This window comes from Ictidomys tridecemlineatus, chromosome 3 (genome assembly GCF_052094955.1).
Source record: "Ictidomys tridecemlineatus isolate mIctTri1 chromosome 3, mIctTri1.hap1, whole genome shotgun sequence".
Classification (NCBI taxonomy): Eukaryota; Metazoa; Chordata; class Mammalia; order Rodentia; family Sciuridae; genus Ictidomys; species Ictidomys tridecemlineatus.
Window position 1 is genome coordinate 84667843 of NC_135479.1, and position 19674 is coordinate 84687516.

Genomic DNA, 19674 nt, shown 5'->3' on the forward strand with positions numbered 1-19674 from the left:
AGACAAGTGCCTCTTGGGGCTGCTTCTCTAACAAATAAAAAAATAATGCCCTTGAATGAGGAGTGAAACTGAACTATCTAAGGAAAACAGAGTGAGCAAACACTGAGAGCCAAGGGAAACCATCTGATTAGCAGAGGTCCCCTCAGGCGCAGGTCGGTGCACAGCTTGGGCAGCAGGAGGGCGACAGCTTCTCTCTGGTAGCACCACAAGGCGAGCGTGCTGAGGCCATGTCCGCCACCACGTGCCAAGTGGTGGGGTTCCTCCTGTCCCTCCTGGGTCTGGCGGGCTGCATCGCTGCCACGGAGATGGACATGTGGAGCACCCAGGACCTGTATGACAACCCAGTCACTGCCGTGTTCCAGTATGAAGGACTCTGGAGGAGCTGCGTGAGGCAGAGCTCTGGGTTCACCGAGTGTCGGCCCTACTTCACCATCCTGGGCCTTCCAGGTAGGCACCATGCACCGTGGGCAGGACCCGGCAAGCACAGGCCAAGCAGCTATCCATCCTGCTGCCCAGAGTGAGCCACACTCCTGCCTCTGCAGGTGACCCTGGCCACTCTGGCCCAGGAAAAAAGGTGTAAATAAGAGAAGTTGACTCTCTGTCAAAGAGAGCAATAGGAAAAATGAGGGAAACCATACCAAGTTGAAGGAATTGCAAGTAAGAAGGCAGGCCACCAGAAGAACAGGTCTATTGTAAGAGCTGGCTGGTGATACCTAGAATAAACTGTTTCTCCAGGTGAAAATAAATTGTTTGCTTCCCTGTGCATGTGACTCACTTCTGCCTGCACAGACTGGGAGTGGGGAAGGAGGATGTTAAGTCTTTTATTAGAGAAATAAAAGTTTATCAAGGACTAATTTAATTATATTCAATCCAACTAAATTTTTCTTTGAAAAGGTGAAGTCTCTATAAGTGCCCAAAATATTACCATTACATTATAATTTCCTTTTTCTGCATTTGAAATTAAGAACATCGGGTATGTTCTTCCTAATAATCAATGTGTCAGAAGATAAAATTATGATTATAGTGATGTCAGCATGAAAATATAATTACAAATGTGATATCCTTTCATCCTCAAGGATAGAATAAGTTAAAACTTTGTTTCTAATGAAGATAATTATTTCAAATATATGTCATAGCAACTTTGCATTCTGGATATTATAGTTTGTCTATTTGTATTCATTTTTTAAAAAGCAAATAAAAAAATAGGGCAACCTAATCAGTGGATCCAAGCAGTGGCCAAAATATGTGTCTTTGAAACAAGTACCTTATAACCAGGTAGATGGAAATAAATTTGCAAGAAATTGTAAAGAGAATGTGGAGTCCTTGAAATTGAATTTCAAAAAACAATTCAACTAATTCATGTTCATTTTCAGAAAGAAGTAGAAGATAGGTGTCAGACTATAAGAATTGAGTTATTTAGTCCATGTGTGGAAGCCACTCATTGCAGAATCAATAAGATCACTGACTCCATGAAAGCAAGTGGGGTAGAACCTGGCCAGAGGCAAGAAAGCTAGAGTCACCAGTGATTGTGCTATATAATGAGGGGAGAGGTCAGAGGGAGGACATGTAAGACATGGATGGCTATGCCTAATTTTAATTACTAGGTGAAGAAAAAAGATTGACCTCATATTCAAAACTAAAGCATAACATCCCATGATTTCATGCTCAGTGTGACCTTTTCCCTAGGCCCCACCAAACATTACTAATCTCTCACTTTCTCTGCATCACAATTTCACACATGGAAGCTTCCAGATACTCCCATAAATGGCCAAACCTCATTGCCACTACCCTACCTTGCCTTATTCCATGGAGGGAATCCTATCCTTAGTGAGTCTACTCAATCTCTCTCTGCCTCTTGATAATTCTACTGTGTGGAACTAGACCCCCTCCCCTCTCCAACCCAAGGCCAACCCTCCACTGGCTCTGTAGGCCCCATACCACGCCACCTGGATGCATGCCCTGTTGATGGGCCTCTTTCCTTCTCCCTCCTTCTTTCTCCCTTCTCCCTTATGCTCTATCCTCCTTTCCTGGAAAATATACTCTTGATTCTGATCATTGTCAAGTTCTATGTCCCTCCTGGGTCACTGACAACCAGATTCAAAGACTAAAATTTTCCATCACTTCTCACTCATCACCTTTCTCAATCTGTCCTTCATCTCTTTAAAGCATTTGCTCCTTTGACTATGGCTCAAGGTTGGGGGAATCTTCAGTCACCAACTCTCAGTCTCTGTTCTCACCTCCTCACACATTTCAAAGTCCAAGCACCTTTCATGATTCTTGGTTCCCAGATTAACTGGGTACAGACATGACAGCCTAACACCAGTGCCATCCCACTTCCTTCACCTATCTTCCTTGACTTCTCTTCCTAGACCCATTGATTCCACTCCCCAAAATGCCCTGCTTCACCACTGCAACTGCCCTCTCCACCAATCTTTCCTGAAGTCTTCTCACATTCTCAAATTAAATAGAATCTCACAAATCAGAGAAAAACCAGAGCACTCTTACAGGATTGAGCATATGCACTCCTCATGCCTTTGCTCACTAATCTAAGAGGCATTTATTGCCTACCTGCAGAATGAACACAACCCCAAACCAGCCCTGTCAGCACCTATAAACACTAGTCAAGAAGACAGGCATGAGCATGTCTTAAAAGTATATCAAAGCAAAGAAAATACCTGTTATAATGTATGGAGCTCCAGGAAGAAAAGGTTAACCATAGGAAGTGTCAGGAGGGGAATGTCAGGATGGCCTCACTAAGGGGGTTCTGCTCAAGTATGAACCTTAGCTACTAACTTGGTTATTGAACATTTGTCTCTTCAGCTTCTGCTTAACAGGGTCTGTTAGCTAGACAAGAATTCTTTCCCCAGTTCCCAGCATAGGGCTGAATGGATGAGTATTCAGCAAATGACTGTTACACTAAGTTGAACTAAATAATAAGAATAGTTTATTTTAACTAATAAACTACTATGTGAAATAATAACAGGTAGAGAGTTTCCACCAAAACAGGACTTTGTACTACAGTTTTTGCAACTATGGTTCCATGTATAGAAAGGAACTTGGTCCTCATCCTGCCTAAAACAAATTCATTATTAGTTCAATCATTTATTAAACAAATATCTTTGGGACACCTACTACATTACAGGAACTAGAATGTCAGGGACTTCATTAATCAGAGTAGTTAAGGTCAGCTACTGCAACAAATCTAAATATCTCAGTGGCTTAACACACACACAAAAGTTTACTTCCTGCCACAAGTTTATTATGGGAAGAGCAACCTCCTGGTATCTATACTATTCAAAGAAAGTGGAGCAAGACCAGAAAGTCCTGAAGGGGGCACAACTGCTCCTAATCACCTTGGCCTGCAAGTGACACCCAAACACAGTACATTGTCCAGAACTAGCCTTGTGGTCCTGGAAATTGGGAGACATAGCAGCATACAGCTATTTGGTGCACATCAACTGCCCATGCCACAGGGACTCTTTGAATACTAACTGCCTAGGCTGAACTTTATCCACAAGGCTAATTTCAGTTCTGCAAGAACTTCCTTGAACATCAAATGATCACCACCAATGACAGTGCAAAAGAGGACATGCATTAATTTATATTAATTTTTTCAGACAAATGCTGTTGAATTCTGCTATGTGTAAAATATCATCTGATGCAATAAACTATGTGTGAATGACAGACATTTTGATGGGTGTGGCCTGAAATAAGGAAGAAGGTAGGGTTTGAGATGAGTTTCTGTATTATAAAAATTCCCCAGCTCTTAATATCAAATGAATACAATCACAGAAAAAAAGCACAATTTTTCTTAAAAAAAAAAAAAAGGAAGGAAAAGAAGGAAGATTTGGTAATACAAGGTAATTTTATTACAGTCAGGCCAAAGAGCTTACAGAGAAGAGTCACAGTTGCTCCCCAAGGAGTCTTGAAATGTTTCAAATCCACAATGGGAGATAATCTGGGCTCTTTTAAAAGAAATTTAGGACACAGTGAGATAAGAGGAAGGACTTCCCCAATTGTATTTTGAGGACAGCAAACATGAATGTAAGGTCCTGCTACTATACATGTAGGGGCTCTTGGAAGCTGTTGGTCTTCTATCAGTTAGTGTGTGACCAGAGGATCCTGGGTACCTGTCTTGCATCTCCTATAACACCTAGCATGGGGCACAACAAGTGACAGGGCTGGGGTGGGGAAGATGTGTGCTGCTCTACATCCTACCTCCTGGTTGTACTGTGAAAAGTTTGGCTGGAATGGGTCATTAGAACAGGGAATGATTCCCAGCAGCCACTCAGAGGTATACCCCAGTCTCACTTGTCTGAGTCACAGGAACAGGATTCTACCAAAATCCAGGAGAAACATTTCTAGGGACTCAGTTTGTATAAAAGGACAAACTTTAAGTCACTGATAAGTTGTGGCTAACACTGCGTCACCATCAGCTGGCTCCCCTGCTCATCACTAGCCAGATCTTGTGGCTGATTATCCTGATCCCCTCCTGGTGCCACTAGGTCCAGCCTTCTTCTTCCTCCTCTTCTCAAACTTCTTCCCCTCTCAATCACCACAATCCCACACCCATAACCGTTTCAAATACTCAGCCTGATTTTATCACCAAGTGAGAGGATTAGGTTTGTGTACACTCATTAAAAGGCAAAGGCAAGGGTTGGAGTCATGGCTCAGTGGTAGAGCACTTGCCTAGCATGTGCGAGGCAATGGGTTCGATTCTAAGCACCACATAAAAATAAATAAATACATAAATAAAGGTATTGTGCACACCTACAACTAAAAAAAATAAAATAAAGGCAAAGGCAAGAGGTTTGGAACACGTTCTTTTAAGAAACAGGAAAAAACGGATACTTATCAAGCCTGGCTGAAGTGGCATCTGATCATCACAACATCTTAAAGCAAGACATATCTTCATTCCACTCCGGAGTTGAGGAAACAGACCTTGGTGGGGTCAAATGGCTTGCCTAATGACATTCATGTGGCATCACATTATTCTACAGGTTTTCATGAGATATGAAGGACTTCCCTGTGGGTTCCTTGGGATCTCTAGAAAGTCTAAGCTCTTCCACCTTCTTCTGAAGGGCCAATTCTCTAGGGTCAGCCTCAGACTCCCCTCTTTGTTCTCCTTCCACCAGCCCTCCCTGCCTTTACTCTGAGGCCAAGCTGCCTGGAGATGTGGGTCTTCTCCCTGCCCCACCAAGGCCCCAGCCCAGACCTCTGGCTCCCAGTGAATGGCTACCTCATCAACCCCAATCTCCGCCAGCTCAGTGCTGCCAGCCCTGGAACTCATTCCTCTCAAATTCCCACTATGACCCCTTCTTTTTTCCTACATTATTCCTTGAAATCTAATATTATCAAACAACTAAATGAAAGTCTCTAAGAGTGAGGTCAAACATTACTATTTCTTTAAAGTTTCTCCCAAAGGATGCTCAGGTGCGGCCAACACTGAGAATCACACCTGAGTGCACCTCACCTGTTAGTCCACTGCTACTTTAGCAGAAGGAGATATTTTGCAAGAGAGAGGGAACACTGAGTTCCCTTTTTTCTGTTTACTCTTTTCAGCCTGAATCCTGCCCGCCCTTCAGGTTCGATAACACCTCCTTACTCACTGGGAATGCAGGAGTCACACCTTCGGGCAGGGAATCAGGCTCCAGAGCCAGTTAACTCCCTTGTTATCAGCTGATAAGACCAGCCCTCTTGATCAGAATATCAAATAAGAGACAGAATGCTGAAAAGAGAAACCTACCTGTTCCAGGGCAGTTTCTCTGTTTATCTATTAATGGAGAAAAATTTGAATCCCAGGTGGCAGAATCTTCCAGCTGGTAGGGAACTTCAAAGCACTATGCTGCAGCTCTCCAGGATCATTACTATTAGGATTAAGGGTCTCTAGCAATGATTAGCAGGGCACATTTCCCCCCACTTCCTGACACCTGTTCCCAGCAGAGTTCCCATTCCTCAAAGAACTCTTCGAGGGCCTTGATTTCCAAAGCAGGTAAGATCTTGGTCCATCTGCCCAAGCACACAAGCACAGACTTCTGGTTCGAACCGTGGCCACACAAGTTATAAAACAATGTTGCATCTTTTCTAACCACAGACTTACAATGGGACAAAAGTAAGCTAGAAAGAGTTTCTAAAATGAAAAGGAACTCAGGATCATAGTGGACCTCTGATTCAAAGCAGGATTCAGGGTTCATGAGAAATTTAGAGGTCTAAAGAGAACAGGAAAGCAATGAAGTCTTATTCATACTTGACCAGAAAAGGCAGGAGAGCACCTAAGAGTCTGAGACAAATGCTAATCAGAATAAACTAGCCAGGGCTCCAGTCCCAAGGACTCCTGTGGCACACCAGTAGCCAACTCTCCACACTGGCAAAACCACAGTGCTTCACTTCCCACCTACCAGCATCCCCACTAGTTCCCATCCAACAATGTCAGGGAATACCAGATCCCTCGGCCACAGCCACAGCATATACATGTTGTGTTCTGGAACAAATGTTAAAATCAGGCAATCAATAGAGAGTCCCTTGCCGAGGGTGGGCATAAGTGTAATTTCCCATAGAATGAGAAAAAGATACCTCACTTGGTTAGTTATTTTTCGTTTGGCTGGTTACTTGCTTATTTGCTTGCTTTTGGTTGTTTTATTTTAACCAGATACCTTGACAAGTGCTTTTCAAAAGGAATAAATTTTTTTTTCGCTGAATAGCTTCAGGCTTAAAAATATTAAAACTAGAACAGATTTTTAAACTTCTAACAGGCTCATGGGTAGAGTTGAAATTTGTAAGAGGCCTATGGAAACAAGATGGAGGGATGACTACATTATTTCTTTTTCCAAGTGTCCAGTTTCATAAGAGTAACATATAAACACAGGATAGCTCTGAGGCTGTTTCCTGAAGGGGGGGGGGCTGTGCCATAAATGTCCTCTACATCTCTGTCCTGAATCATAGGGCTGATATGTAGTTTAACCGAGTATGTTGAAGAGAACAAGGACCACCCCCTTAGCTACTGTCACCAAGTGGTTCTTTTGGGTTACTCAGCCAAGGTACTCTCAAGTTGAAAAGAAATTTGAGGTTAATACCTACAGTAAAAATAAAATCTTCTCAGGTTTTAAAAGGCATGAAGGCAGAAATTATTTCTCATGAAACTTTAGACCCTCTACAGCATCTGGCAAAAGGCACTGAAGAGTATTTGAGCTTTAAAATACTTGATGAATAAATGAATTCATGGGTGAGTGTATATTAATTGATAATATGAAGAGTGTGCCATTGTGTGCTATCTTGAACACACAAAGATATAAATGAATACACAAGTAAAAGATCCATGCTTGCATTTGCAGAAACCACTTCAGCAAATTCTGCATGATCTCCCTCTTCTTTTTCAATATATCTCATTGACTGCCAATTCCTACATCATGACACATTGCTTTGTGATACACACCTTAGAGTTTATGACTACACCACTGGCATTGGCTGTTGCCTGAGATGGAAATCTTTCCAAGGTGATTAGTCAGATAGGAATGCCCTCATCTTGAGTACCACATTTACAAATTATCTCCCAGGATAGGTTATTCCCTGAGATGATTCTGGGAGAATGTCCTTTATACATTTTTAGCATTGATTTAGATTACGACATTTTCTGGTCACATCTCCAACTTTGGAGAATACATTCTATTAGTTTTGTGATCCCTGTACCAGGACTCAGTACCTGTTTTTCCAGAGTGAAGTACCTCAAAGTCATGTGCTGTGATGAGAAAGAAAGATTTGGAGACAGCTCTGCAATTTATTTGGAACCCCAGATCAGCCTTTCCCTTGGTGTGTGTCCTTGAACAAGTGCCTTCACTTCTGAGTCTCAACTTCTTCAACTATAAAATGGAGTTAATATTATTATCTGCATTACAGGGTTTTTTAAATGTGGATTGAAATTTTTAATGTCTGAAAAGCTCCTAATAGTTTTCAGTCAAATGTAGCAATTGGCAATGACAATGAGGGCAGGACAGGGCCTCCTGTTCAGTTTACAGCATCCTCTGAGTCTTTTGCCTGCAGCAGTGTGGCCAGGTCCCCCAGTGTTCCCAAAGAGAAAAATATTATTAAGTATTTCTCTGGGTTTTGTTTGTTTGTTTTTTCTATTCCCAAGTTGAATTCTGCCAGGGTATCATTAACTGGGCTCACTGAGGGCAAGAAAGACACCTCCTTTGGATATACCCAACAGCCCCCTTATTACTACAGTTTTGCAAGGTCTTTAACCATCTGCATTTCTACTGGGTCTGAGTAGTAGTGTGACCTTCACTGGGCTTTTTTCTTCTTTTTAAAAAACGCCTTCCTGGAACACTACTTGCCAAGATATTAAAAGTTATCTCCAAGAGGTGAGATAAAGAGGTTTTAGGTTTTATCCCAGTTTATGGTTTTCTATAGGTTCTTCAATTTTTATAATCCATTTACTGCTTATGTAATTGGGGGGAAAATCAGCTATTTCAAATAGAAGAAAACCAATTCCTTTACCCTTCTCTGACTCCACATTGTGGGATTGGTGCATTTGTGGCATTAAGACTAGACACAAGAACCTGTTCCCAAGAGGTTTCAGCAACACTGTGCTCACTGTGACCCTTGAGGGGTGCAAACTCTCCATTGAAGATAAGGTCTTATAGGTTAGCATTTCTAGATACTGAGGAAACTATCTTTCACAAGTTAGAACCCCAACATAAATTAGTTTCAACAGATAAGGGGATTTTTAAAAATAATGATACCGTGATAGCTCTTGGATCCCAAGGAAAGAATGTGCTTGGATTTCAGGAATTGCTGGATCCCAGAGCTCAACTATCAGGACTGTACCTACCTCTTGAATTTCATCTGGTTGTCATTATACAACAGCTTTCTCCATCTGATAGAAACTCTGGGTTCCCAGCCCCATGCATTAGTTCTTCAGCCCCTGGAGAGGGACTGACCTGATGCTGTCTGTGTCCAAAGTACACACATCATGCATAAGGGTCTCCTATGTGCAGTTTGAGTCAAATGCCCATGCTGAGTTACCTTACTGTGGTCAAGGGACAAGATACTATGTTGTGGCTTGAAAGATCAGGGTCAACAGTACTATTCAAAATGTGTCCTGTGGACCACACTGCTGCACAAGTTGTTGTTATCCATCCCCTCTTGGGGACAGGTTCTTGTGTCTAGTCTTAATGGCACAAATGAACAATTCTGTTACCAAAACTGAAAATAAACATTTCTAAACTTTTACAATAATTTGACATTTCTGTGACACTCAAGCAAGTAATTTTGTATTTTGCCAAGGGCATCAATTTGTGACAGCACAGAAACTAAAATTTTGAAAAGCACAGATGTAAGACTTGGCAGCTCCTTCAGGAGTCATATGCTTCAGGGAAGAGAAAGGTATATCCTGGAGTGCTAGAACAATTGGTGTTCAGATCATTGTATATCTACACAGCTCTGTGGTCAAGTCAAGCAGACTGACCCAAGTTAGCAGACCTGCCCTCTGGAAGACACCAAGAACTAATTTGTCTTCCTTATAAAATTCATCAGACCTGTAACAGACATGCATAATGACTGTCGTTCCACACTTTTGTCAAAAACTCTGAGACCAGAGGCGGATCTGACCTGTTAACTACTGTCATCCCAAGCCCACCTGTGGGGATTCACTAAATAAGTGTTGTGATAGCCGCTGCCGTTTAAAGGATGCACTAGAAACAATATTGAACATATCTGGGGTGTAGTCACTATGGGAGGATCCAGCAGGATTTACAGCTTTAAAAAAATGATTTTTAGAATGGGGACTACTGATAAGCTGTGGTAAACATATTGAAAGGCCTGGTATTGATATACTGATCTTCTTTACATATATCTGAAACCTACAGCTTACCATGACCTTCATAGTTGTTTTTAGAAATAGACAAAATTGGTGTGCTCTTGACTTCCCATTTAGTAACCTTGGCTTCATACTATACTATAAAGTAATAGTGAATTTTCCTCAAGTGGACACAACTATATGACACTTTGAACTCAAATGGAAAGACAAGAGAAGAAAGAGATTCTGGTTAAGAGTGAAAGCAATATGGTTTCACTGTAATCTCTACAATAATTTAACTACTACTTTAGACAAATCATTTTCCCTTTCTGGACCTCAAATTATCAAGTTTGAAACTGAAGTAGATAAATTCTAAGGATCCTCCCAACTCTAACCATCCATAATTTTCTCCTTTGATACACATCTGTGTCCATATCCTTCATCAGTCCACTGTGCTCACTGTGACCCCTGAGGGGTGCAAACTCTCCATTGAAGATAAGGTCTTATGGGTTAGCATTTCAAAACATGTGACATGTTTTGCATTTTTTTTTTTTACAGTTCCACATCTTTGACAATGATGGGGTTCCTAGCTAATGGACATGCTATTCCTCAGAGGTGCTGGTTAGTTGTGGTTGCTGTTTTATAAGCCCAGAGCCTAATCATCTGTGTAGGGGTGGTCTAATTTATCTACTTGTGTCTCTCCCTTGTCCCACAGCCATGCTGCAAGCAGTGCGAGCCCTAATGATTGTGGGCATAGTACTGGGTGTCATCGGCCTCCTGGTGTCCATCTTTGCCCTGAAGTGCATCCGCATTGGCAACATGGAGGACTCTGCCAAGGCCAAAATGACACTGACCTCCGGAATTGTGTTCATTATCTCAGGTAAACATGAATTCCCGGTCTCAAACACACTTCTGAGAATGTAAAAAAAAAAAAAAAAAAAAGAATCATTGTGGTAGAGAAAATGTGCCTCCTCCCTCCTATGGAACATGGTTCAGACCCTTTGACACTGGGATTCAAGATCTGAGTGTGGAAGCCTAATTATACTTTACAGAACCATCATGAATGCTAAGATCCTAGCATTAGTCAGCTTTTCATCACTGTCACAAATATTGAGGAAAAACAACATATAAGAGGAAAGATTTATTTTCCTCTTGGTTTTAGAGGTTTCAGTCCATGCCTGTTCTGCTCTATTGCTTTGAGCTTGAGGTGAAGCAAAACATGGTGGAAGGTATGGTAGAGCAAAGCTGTTTACACCATAACAAGCTGGAATCAGAGCGACACAAAGAGAGAGACGAAGGGCCAAGGACAAGATACACCCTTCCAGAACATGCCCCCAGTAACTACTTCCTCCAACAAGGCCCCACTTCCTGAAGTTTCCACCACCTCCCACTAATGTCTTATTAATCCATCAGTGGATTAACTTACTGATGTCGTCAAAGCCCTCATGGTACCAATCACTTCCCAAATTTGCTGCATTGCTGACTAAACCTGCAACATATGAGAGGATCTTCAGATCCAAACCATAACTGTCTCTCTTAGCCATCACCCTAACCCAAACCTAATAGGCTCAACCCTAAGGTAGTCACGTGACTGGATCCTTAAAAGGCTTCTTTTTGAGGCTCTAACAAGGGACAAGCTTTTAACATTATCAAGATCAGATCCAAAGCATTTGAACTATTATCCTTGGTTCCAACATGCATGGAATATCTCTTTCTGTGCATGTGCACGTGCACACACACACACACACACACACACACACAAACACACATCCTTCCAGATAAGCACCTAGCCCATGGTCTAGCACATAACAGGAATTCAATAATCAATGGTTGGATTGATCATTCTTTTTTAGGAGAAAAACAGTCTGCAGCCTGCTCATCTAAACTCATGTAAGCATAAACTTTCTCAGAAATATTGCATTCTCTTAAAGCTGACTCTGGAGCTTTCTTGTTCTTTGCCCACAGGTGTGTGTGCAATTATTGGAGTGTCTGTGTTTGCCAACATGCTGGTTACTAACTTCTGGATGTCCTCGGCTAGCATGTACGGCACCATGGGTGGGATGGTACAGACTGTTCAGACCAGGTAAATTCCTAATCCATGTCTCCAAATTCCATGGTGAATACTTTTTAAGAATCTGATTAAACACATGTGCCTAATGTGACTGTCAGTGCCTGAAATAGCAAAAATTTATCACAGGCAACCATGCCATATCATAAATCAAGAATAATCTGTAAATTCATAAACTTCATTTCAGTGAAATATCCTTGGTAATATGACTTAAGGCTGATCTGACATTTGCATTGAAATACAGTGACAGTTCACAGTATTTATCTAACACTCTTACACAGGCCCCATTGTAGTGGCAATGAAACAGGCACTATTAACCCAGGCATGTAAATGAACACCAACTTACATCTACAGTCCATAATGAGAACCTGACTAGGGACAGGTAAAAGCCTGAATAGAAATGAGCAAGGTAAGAAAAGGGATGTTTCTTCCTTATACAACAGCCTCTTTACCTCATTCATTCATTCCTTCTGCAAATGTGTTGGGCACCTATGAGCCAGGGAGTGTTCTCAGTGCTGGAGATACAGACAAGTCCCTACTTTTATGGAGGTCAGAGTCTAGCAGAGGGAATTGAAACCATTCTATAATTTGGGGCCCAAATAAGGGTAGAACTTTAAAAGGATGGAAAAGCAATACCAACACCTATATTCACTTAGCCACTTCAAATGAATATGCTGTATAACAAGAAACAATGGTGAAATCCCAAAGGAGAAGATCTTGTTAGGGAAGAATGATATAAATAGTACATCAAAGTGATCTCCCCTCTCTGCAGTAGATGCACTTGGTATCTCTCCAGCCACACCAACATGAGGTACAGGTAGGGTGTGAGGAGGTGATAAATACACTACTCTCTGGCTCTCTGGAACTCCAATCCCCACCTATGCTTCTGCTTTGCTTTATGAATAAGAAACTTAGTCCTTGTAAGTTGCCTTGTCCTCCTCCATGTTCTTCAAGGTCTCTTGATTGCCAGGATAACTTAGAAATAGGCTAACTAATTCATTCCAGTTCTCCTGGGTCTTTCCCAGTTTTAGCCCTAGAATTCCCACCTCCTGGGAAATTCCTCCATCACAGGAAAAACAGAATGTTTGACCATCCTACTTAGAAAAGCCTACCTGCTTGGAGCCACCCACCACTCACTCTATACCCACAGCAAACACCTGACACCACTGCTCTTTCACTTTCACTGCTCTTTTCTGGGCACCTACCTTGTCCCCTGGGCAGGCCACTTCAGTCCTATAAGTAAGATTGGCTTCTGAAAGGCCTTCTGAACTTCTCTCTCCATGGTTGGGCAGCTATCTTTCCCCTTTCTTCTTTCTCCTCACTTTCTCTATCCAGAAGTCACACAAGACCACCCAGTTGACAAGAAGCATCCTTGGAGCTCATTTGATGGGACTTTGGGTTCAATGCCCCATTTATATATCCCCTCCTTCACCTGTCCCCCAACTCTGTTGATGCCACATTGCAACACTGGCAGAGCCTAAGCCCTGGAGCAGAGCTTCAAACTGCCTACTCTCATACTGCACAGCACACATTTGGTTTGAGGGCAGCTGCCTTGGAATGAAGAATTCTATCCTACCTCCTTGTCCTACCTAGTGTTGTTGGGGGATGAAAGGCAGACCTGTGATGAATGGCATGCAGGTATTTTGTATTAGCCTAACTCTTTCATCTTATAATCTGAATTAATCATCAACTTTTAAAACTCAAAGCATCTCAGGTTAGGATCCTCAAGAATGGATCCTGAGAAGATGCCTGTGCAGTGTTCATGGAGAAAGGGAAGGTTGGTTAGGAAGGGAGCAAAGCAAGACAGGAAAGGGGAAGCCAGGCATGAGTCTCAAGGTCAGGCTGATCCTCACAGGAGCTCTGTAGGGTAGGCACACCTCAGGATGGTCTCCACCCCAGACTAAAGAGCTGGGCTTCCATGCCTCAGTACTGTCATAAGGGCAAAGTGGCCTCAGGAGCTGACTCAAAACCACAACTCCAGGAAGAGCCTCAGGGACCTGCAGGTTAAGGCAAAAGCATGCACAGGCTGGGAACAGACACACAGAGTGATTGAAGAGGCAAAGCACCATGAGCACCTGGACAGATTTCACAGCACACATGTGCACATTCACGTACACACACCTATTTTTCCAGCTTTCTGTATTAAAAAAAAAAAAACTAATATCTGGCAGCACTGGATCCTCATTCTCAGAGGGCAGCCATCTCTGCAGCTGAAAGGCAGTTTTCCTTTTTAGTGAGGTATCACACTCTCAGTTTACCTAAGTCCCCAGTACCTCATTTATTATCATATTTATGGGGCTCCTCCCAATAAGAATCAAGAAAATTAAATGTTTTCTTATATCCAACTACTTCACTCATTTAATTCCTCACCTAACCTAGGTGAATACTTAAGTTTGCTAACTTTGACAGAGTGTGTCTAAGATGAGGAAAGGAACCTTGTTCCCATCACAGAAGAGAATATAGTTTAACAATTAACAATGAGGACTTTGAAGGCAGAGTGACCTGAAATTAAATCCTGACAGTTCCAAGTCCTTCCTGAGTCTTTGGAGGAGTTATTTAACCTCTCTGACCCTCAATCTTCTCTTTGGTAAAATGAGAATGATAAATCCTAATACATTGACTCTTATGAGAATTAAATGAGATAGGAGTAAAATATACACTTATCACAATATCAGTAAGGGCTCAATAAATGGTAGCAATTATTGTTAGATTATTAGCATTATGTTGCCATTCAGCCAAATTATAGGGATAGCAAGGACAAGGGCTCTGTCTATGTTAGGGCAGAGAGACCAGGGCTGCCTCCATGAAAGTCAACAAGGTCCCCCCAGGAGAAGACTACAGGTCTGCCATTCAACCCCCAGAAACACTAGGTAGGATAAGGAGGTAGGACAGGATTCATTCCAAGGCAGCTGCCCTCAAACCAAATGTCTTTTTCATAGTCCAAAGGAAATTAAATAGCTTGTGTGTAAATTTTCTCCCAGAACTTTTTCAAGATCCGAGCTCAGTTTTGCCCTACATGTTACACTTGCCCACAAGTCTTACATCATTCATCCCCTATATCTCAGCATCAAGGAAGTTCTGTGCACATAGCAGGATCTCAACAAATACTTGTTGAACAAAAGAGTAAACAAATGAACAAAAAAATGAGCAATCACTTCAATCTAGTTCTTTCAGAAGATAATACTCCTACTTGCATGGAAGATTGTAAGGTATATTAGTCAGCTTCCCATTACTATAATGAAACACCTGAGATAATCAACTTATGGAGAGAAAATGTTTATTTTGGTTCATGGCTTTGGAGATTCCAGTCTAAGATCAGGTGGAGCCACTGCTTTGAACCTCTAGTGGAGTTGCCAGATAGCAATGTAGGAGAATGTGTGGCAGAGCAAACTGCTCACCCCATGGCCAGGAATCAAAAAATAAGCAGGGGGCCAGGATCCTATAATCCCCTTCAAGGGCTCTCCCCCAATGACCTAAGGACCTCCCACTAAGCAGTACCTTCTGAAGATTCCACCACCTCTCAATAGCACCATCCTGAAACCAAACCTTTAAAACATGGGCCCTTTGGAGACATTCAACACAAAAACCAAAGCATAAGGATTACCTAGGGTAAGGTAAGATGAATACTTATTATCCCATAGTGAGAGCTCAAAGAATTAAAATTCCATACCTTTCAAAGTTCTCTTGCCAAACCTCCTAGTCTCTCTTTCCCAGCAGAAAAGGGAGGGGGACCCCCCAAAATGGGGACAGAAAGAATGGGCATGGCCAGGGGCAGTGGGCAGAGCTTGGAGAGTCGAGTCAGCTTCATTCACACTCACCATTTCACCACCTAGGTACACCTTTGGTGCAGCTCTGTTCGTGGGCTGGGTCGCTGGAGGCCTCACGCTAATTGGGGGTGTGATGATGTGTATCGCCTGCCGCGGCCTGACACCGGATGATACCAAGTGAGTCTTCTTTTTCCAATGCAATTAGACACCTCATTTGTTCAGAATCCCTTTTAATGTATAATTTATAGCCAAAATGATTAATCCAGGTACTTAGAAGAACTTTATTGACTTAAAGTTCATTACAACTTTCCTTCTCCTAAAGAAGAGAACAGAAAGACTTCAACTGGGAAGATTTAGGAATGATATTATTTTAAGGAAAAGAAAAACATCCCTCTAGGTTGCTTCTACCTCCAATATTCCACAACTCAGTAGTTCTCAGCTGGGAAAGAATTTGTACCACCTCCCAGGATATTTGGCAATATCTAAAGACACTTTACATTTATTTAATTTATTTATTTTAATTAAGTATATATGCAGCAGAGTGCATTTTGATTCATTGTACACAACTGCAGCACAACTTTACATTTCTATGGTTGTACATGATACAGTATCACACCATATATGACACTTTACATTTTTGATTGCTGCAACTTTGGTGAGAGGCAGAGGGGAAGTGATTTCTATACCCTAGCACAGGCCAGGGTAACTATCCTACAAATTCACAGGATGGTACCTCACAACAAAGAAGCATACAATTCCAAAGTGTCAACAGCACTGCTATTGAGCAATCCTACTCTAAATCCACAAAAGACCTGAAGTTGGTAGAGCTGAATTCTGATGTAGTTCTACTTCTAACCAGCCCTGTGACCTCCAGTGGATCATTTGTTCTCTCTGGGCCTCTGTCTTTGTCCATTTGGGCTGTTATAACAAAATGCCACAGAGTGGTTCATTTATAAACAATAAAAAATATATTTCTCATGATTCTGCAGGCTAGGAAGCCCAAAATCAAGACACTAGCCAATTTGGTGTCTGGTAGGGCCCAGTCTCCATTCCAAGATGGTGCCTTTTTGCTGCCTTCTCTGAAGGGAAGGAGCACTGACCTCACAGGGCAGAAAGGTAAAAGGCCAAGAGAGAGCTTCTTCAACCTCAATCCCTTTTTTAAGGCACTAAATCCTCCTGATTTAATCACTCCCAAAAGGTCCAACCTCTTAATACCATCACAGTGGTGACTGAGTTTCCATGTGAATTTTGGAGGGTACAAATTCAGAGCATAGCAGCCTGCATTAACTTATCCATAAAATAAGCAAACTGGAGGAGATGGGTTGCACATACCTTCCAATTCACAAAGTCTATGATTCTTTGTCAGAATAGTGTTCCCCTAGACATTGTTTCTGGTTAACCTTCATTTTAATTAACAGAGAGAACCCATTAGTCACCCACTACTAGCACAGTGAAGCTCTAATATAAAAGCAAGAAATCCTGCCCCAGGAAAAAGCAAAAAACAAAAAACAAACAAAACAAAACAACAACAACAAAAAAACCTAGTATCACAAAGAACAGGATCACCAGACATCTTAGTTTGCTCCTAATAGGTCAGAGACATCCAGGGAAACAGGAAGTCTGTCCTACAAACATCTGTGATCATGGAACAATTCTTTTTTTTTTTAGCTACAGAGCTGTGTCTTATCATGCCTCGGGTCACAATATTGGCTACAATTCTGGAGGCTTCAAGGCCAGCACTGGCTTTGGGTCCAACATGAAAAACAAGAAGATATATGATGGGGGTGCCCGCACAGAGGATGAGGGACAATCTCATCCTTCCAAGTATGACTATGTGTAATGCTCCAAGATCCTTTGGAACGGACAGAAGAAACCCTCCCCCAAAACCCACTGCAAAACAAGAAGATTCCACCTTGATTCCTTATTGTTTTTGACTCAGAGTTGAAAGTTAGAAAATCTTGATTTCATCTGTCCTGAAGCCAGATGATCTTTGACTACATATCTCTGTCTCTAAATATTCCGACACAAAAATGTTGAGTTATCATTTGTAAAGTATTTGTAAAGTTATCATTTGTAAAGGCTACACAGCTTAAACTTTCTACACTTCTTTCAATACAACTTTTTAAATCTGAGGATAGAATGTGGTTTGACTCCCTGACACTGATAATTTAAATAGACTCTTCTTGCTCCTTCTGTTTAATAAACCCATTGACCATTTATTTGCCAGCTTATCCCCAAGAAAAATTTTTAAAGGAAAACAAGGAAGTAGATCCAAAGACATTATTTTCTGCTATTTGATTTTTGCCTCTCCCATTCCCAACTGGCTACTAATAAACATTAATTGGAGAAGAAATGATAGGGAAACACATGTGTGATCTCTCCAGCCCACTCTGAGTTTTCTTACACTGTAACTTTAAAAATTACTAGACCAAAGTGATTTCTACTTGAGGCAACCAAAACTTTCTGCTTCTGTTGGCATTTGCTAATTCCAGCAAGGTTATCCAATGGGGTTTCTTCTTCCTATTGCAAGTCATAAATTGTGTCTAAGGGGCTGAGAAAAGACTGTTTTATAATCTAAGTCCTAAATATAATCAGAAATTTATTAGCAAAATTATAGCCTTCCCTCTCTTCTCTCTCCTCTCTCTCTTCTCTTTCTGCCCCCTGGTGTATAGTGAATTGGCTTCACCCTTGCACATAGGAAGAAAATTGAAAAAGTACTTGTCTTTATTGTATTACTTTGTATAGTCACATATAAGTCCAAATTCCATAAAAAGCTCTCTGATCCTAATTCTTCCCTTTTGAAGCCTCCAAGACCAATTATACATAATAAATGCAAACCATGTAAATGACAAATAATGGAACACAGAAATGCCTAGGAAGTGGCTAAAAGCAAGTTCTTTAAAAAAAATGGTAAGGCCAAATTTAATATTTTTTATCCACACTAGCAGTTGATAGTAGCACTTACTGAGAGCTGTTCCCTTCACTAAATTCACCTGGAGTGGTTGAAATATTTGAGTTGCAGGCAGAACTGCAAGTTCTTTGCAGCCACACCCCTGCCCAGTGCTTGTATCACTCTGCCCTTTTGAACAGAAAACCTTAACTCCTTCCAGGGCACTAGAACCTCATCCTAGCACCAAAGCCAGAATAGACTCCCTGGGAAATGGAAGTAAAGGCAATCTGAAAGCCACCAATCCAGGGAGCAGCAGTGTCACTGGAAGAATCTGATTTGGGGATTATTATTTGGAGGAAAAGAAAATCCTTACATCAATAGTGCATAAGAAAGTGGCCCCCGGGACTTGGTAAATACTGAGGGGTTTTCAGGTTAAATGGACCATGCTGAATAAAGACCAGATCACGGCCCATTAAAAAGGAAGGAGAGTTCTCACCAAGAGCCAGAGCAGTGAACTCAGAGAGGTTCCCAGCAAGAGTTTTAGGCCAAATTGGAGAGGACACTCCTGGAACTCACTGCTTACAGCAGAGTAAAGAATGAACAGATAAACCAGTTTAGTTGGTAGGGGCGGGGAGAGGAAATGAGAGATCTAAGGCATGGAGACCTCTAAGGTTCTCAAGAACTGAGTTGAAGGCACAATTTCTGATTTGCAATATCAAATTGCAATAGGAAGAAGAAACCCCATTGGATAATCTTGCTGGAATTAGCAGGTCCATCCCTACAAGATGAAGGCCATGGGTACAGTGAGCTTTCCCCCATCACCAGAAAACCCCTAATCAGGTCTGAGGCTTAAGGCTCAGTTGAGTTTTCCCTTGGCATATTCTCTATCATTTAACTGTTTGAAAGCCTCCATTAGTTAGATTGTGCTATATAATTTTTTGTTGCTCTGTCTTATTGTATATGCATTGAGTATTCACCTGCACGTTTTGTTACTTAAATATTAATAAACACTGTTATGTTCCATTTGAATATCTTCTGTTCTGTTTTCCTGAGCTTTGGGAAGTAGAGGTGGGAAGTCTCAGCATCTCAAAACTGAATCCATCTTTCCAACAGCAGCTTGGCAGCTGAGGGCCAACTTGGTGTGGGTCCAGCCTAG

At 41.7% G+C, this 19674-nt stretch overlaps 1 protein-coding gene across 1 annotated transcript; it reads left to right on the top strand.

Moving 5' to 3' along the window:
- The first annotated feature begins 227 nt into the window (after window positions 1-227).
- On the top strand, window positions 228-17781 carry Cldn18 (claudin 18). Its single transcript, XM_005328003.4, has 5 exons — window positions 228-447; window positions 10509-10673; window positions 11759-11876; window positions 15695-15805; window positions 17297-17781. Exons 1-5 carry the CDS (start codon window positions 228-230, stop codon window positions 17466-17468), a joined length of 786 nt encoding a protein of 261 aa, XP_005328060.1. The 3' UTR covers window positions 17469-17781.
- Window positions 17782-19674: the final 1893 nt, after the last annotated feature.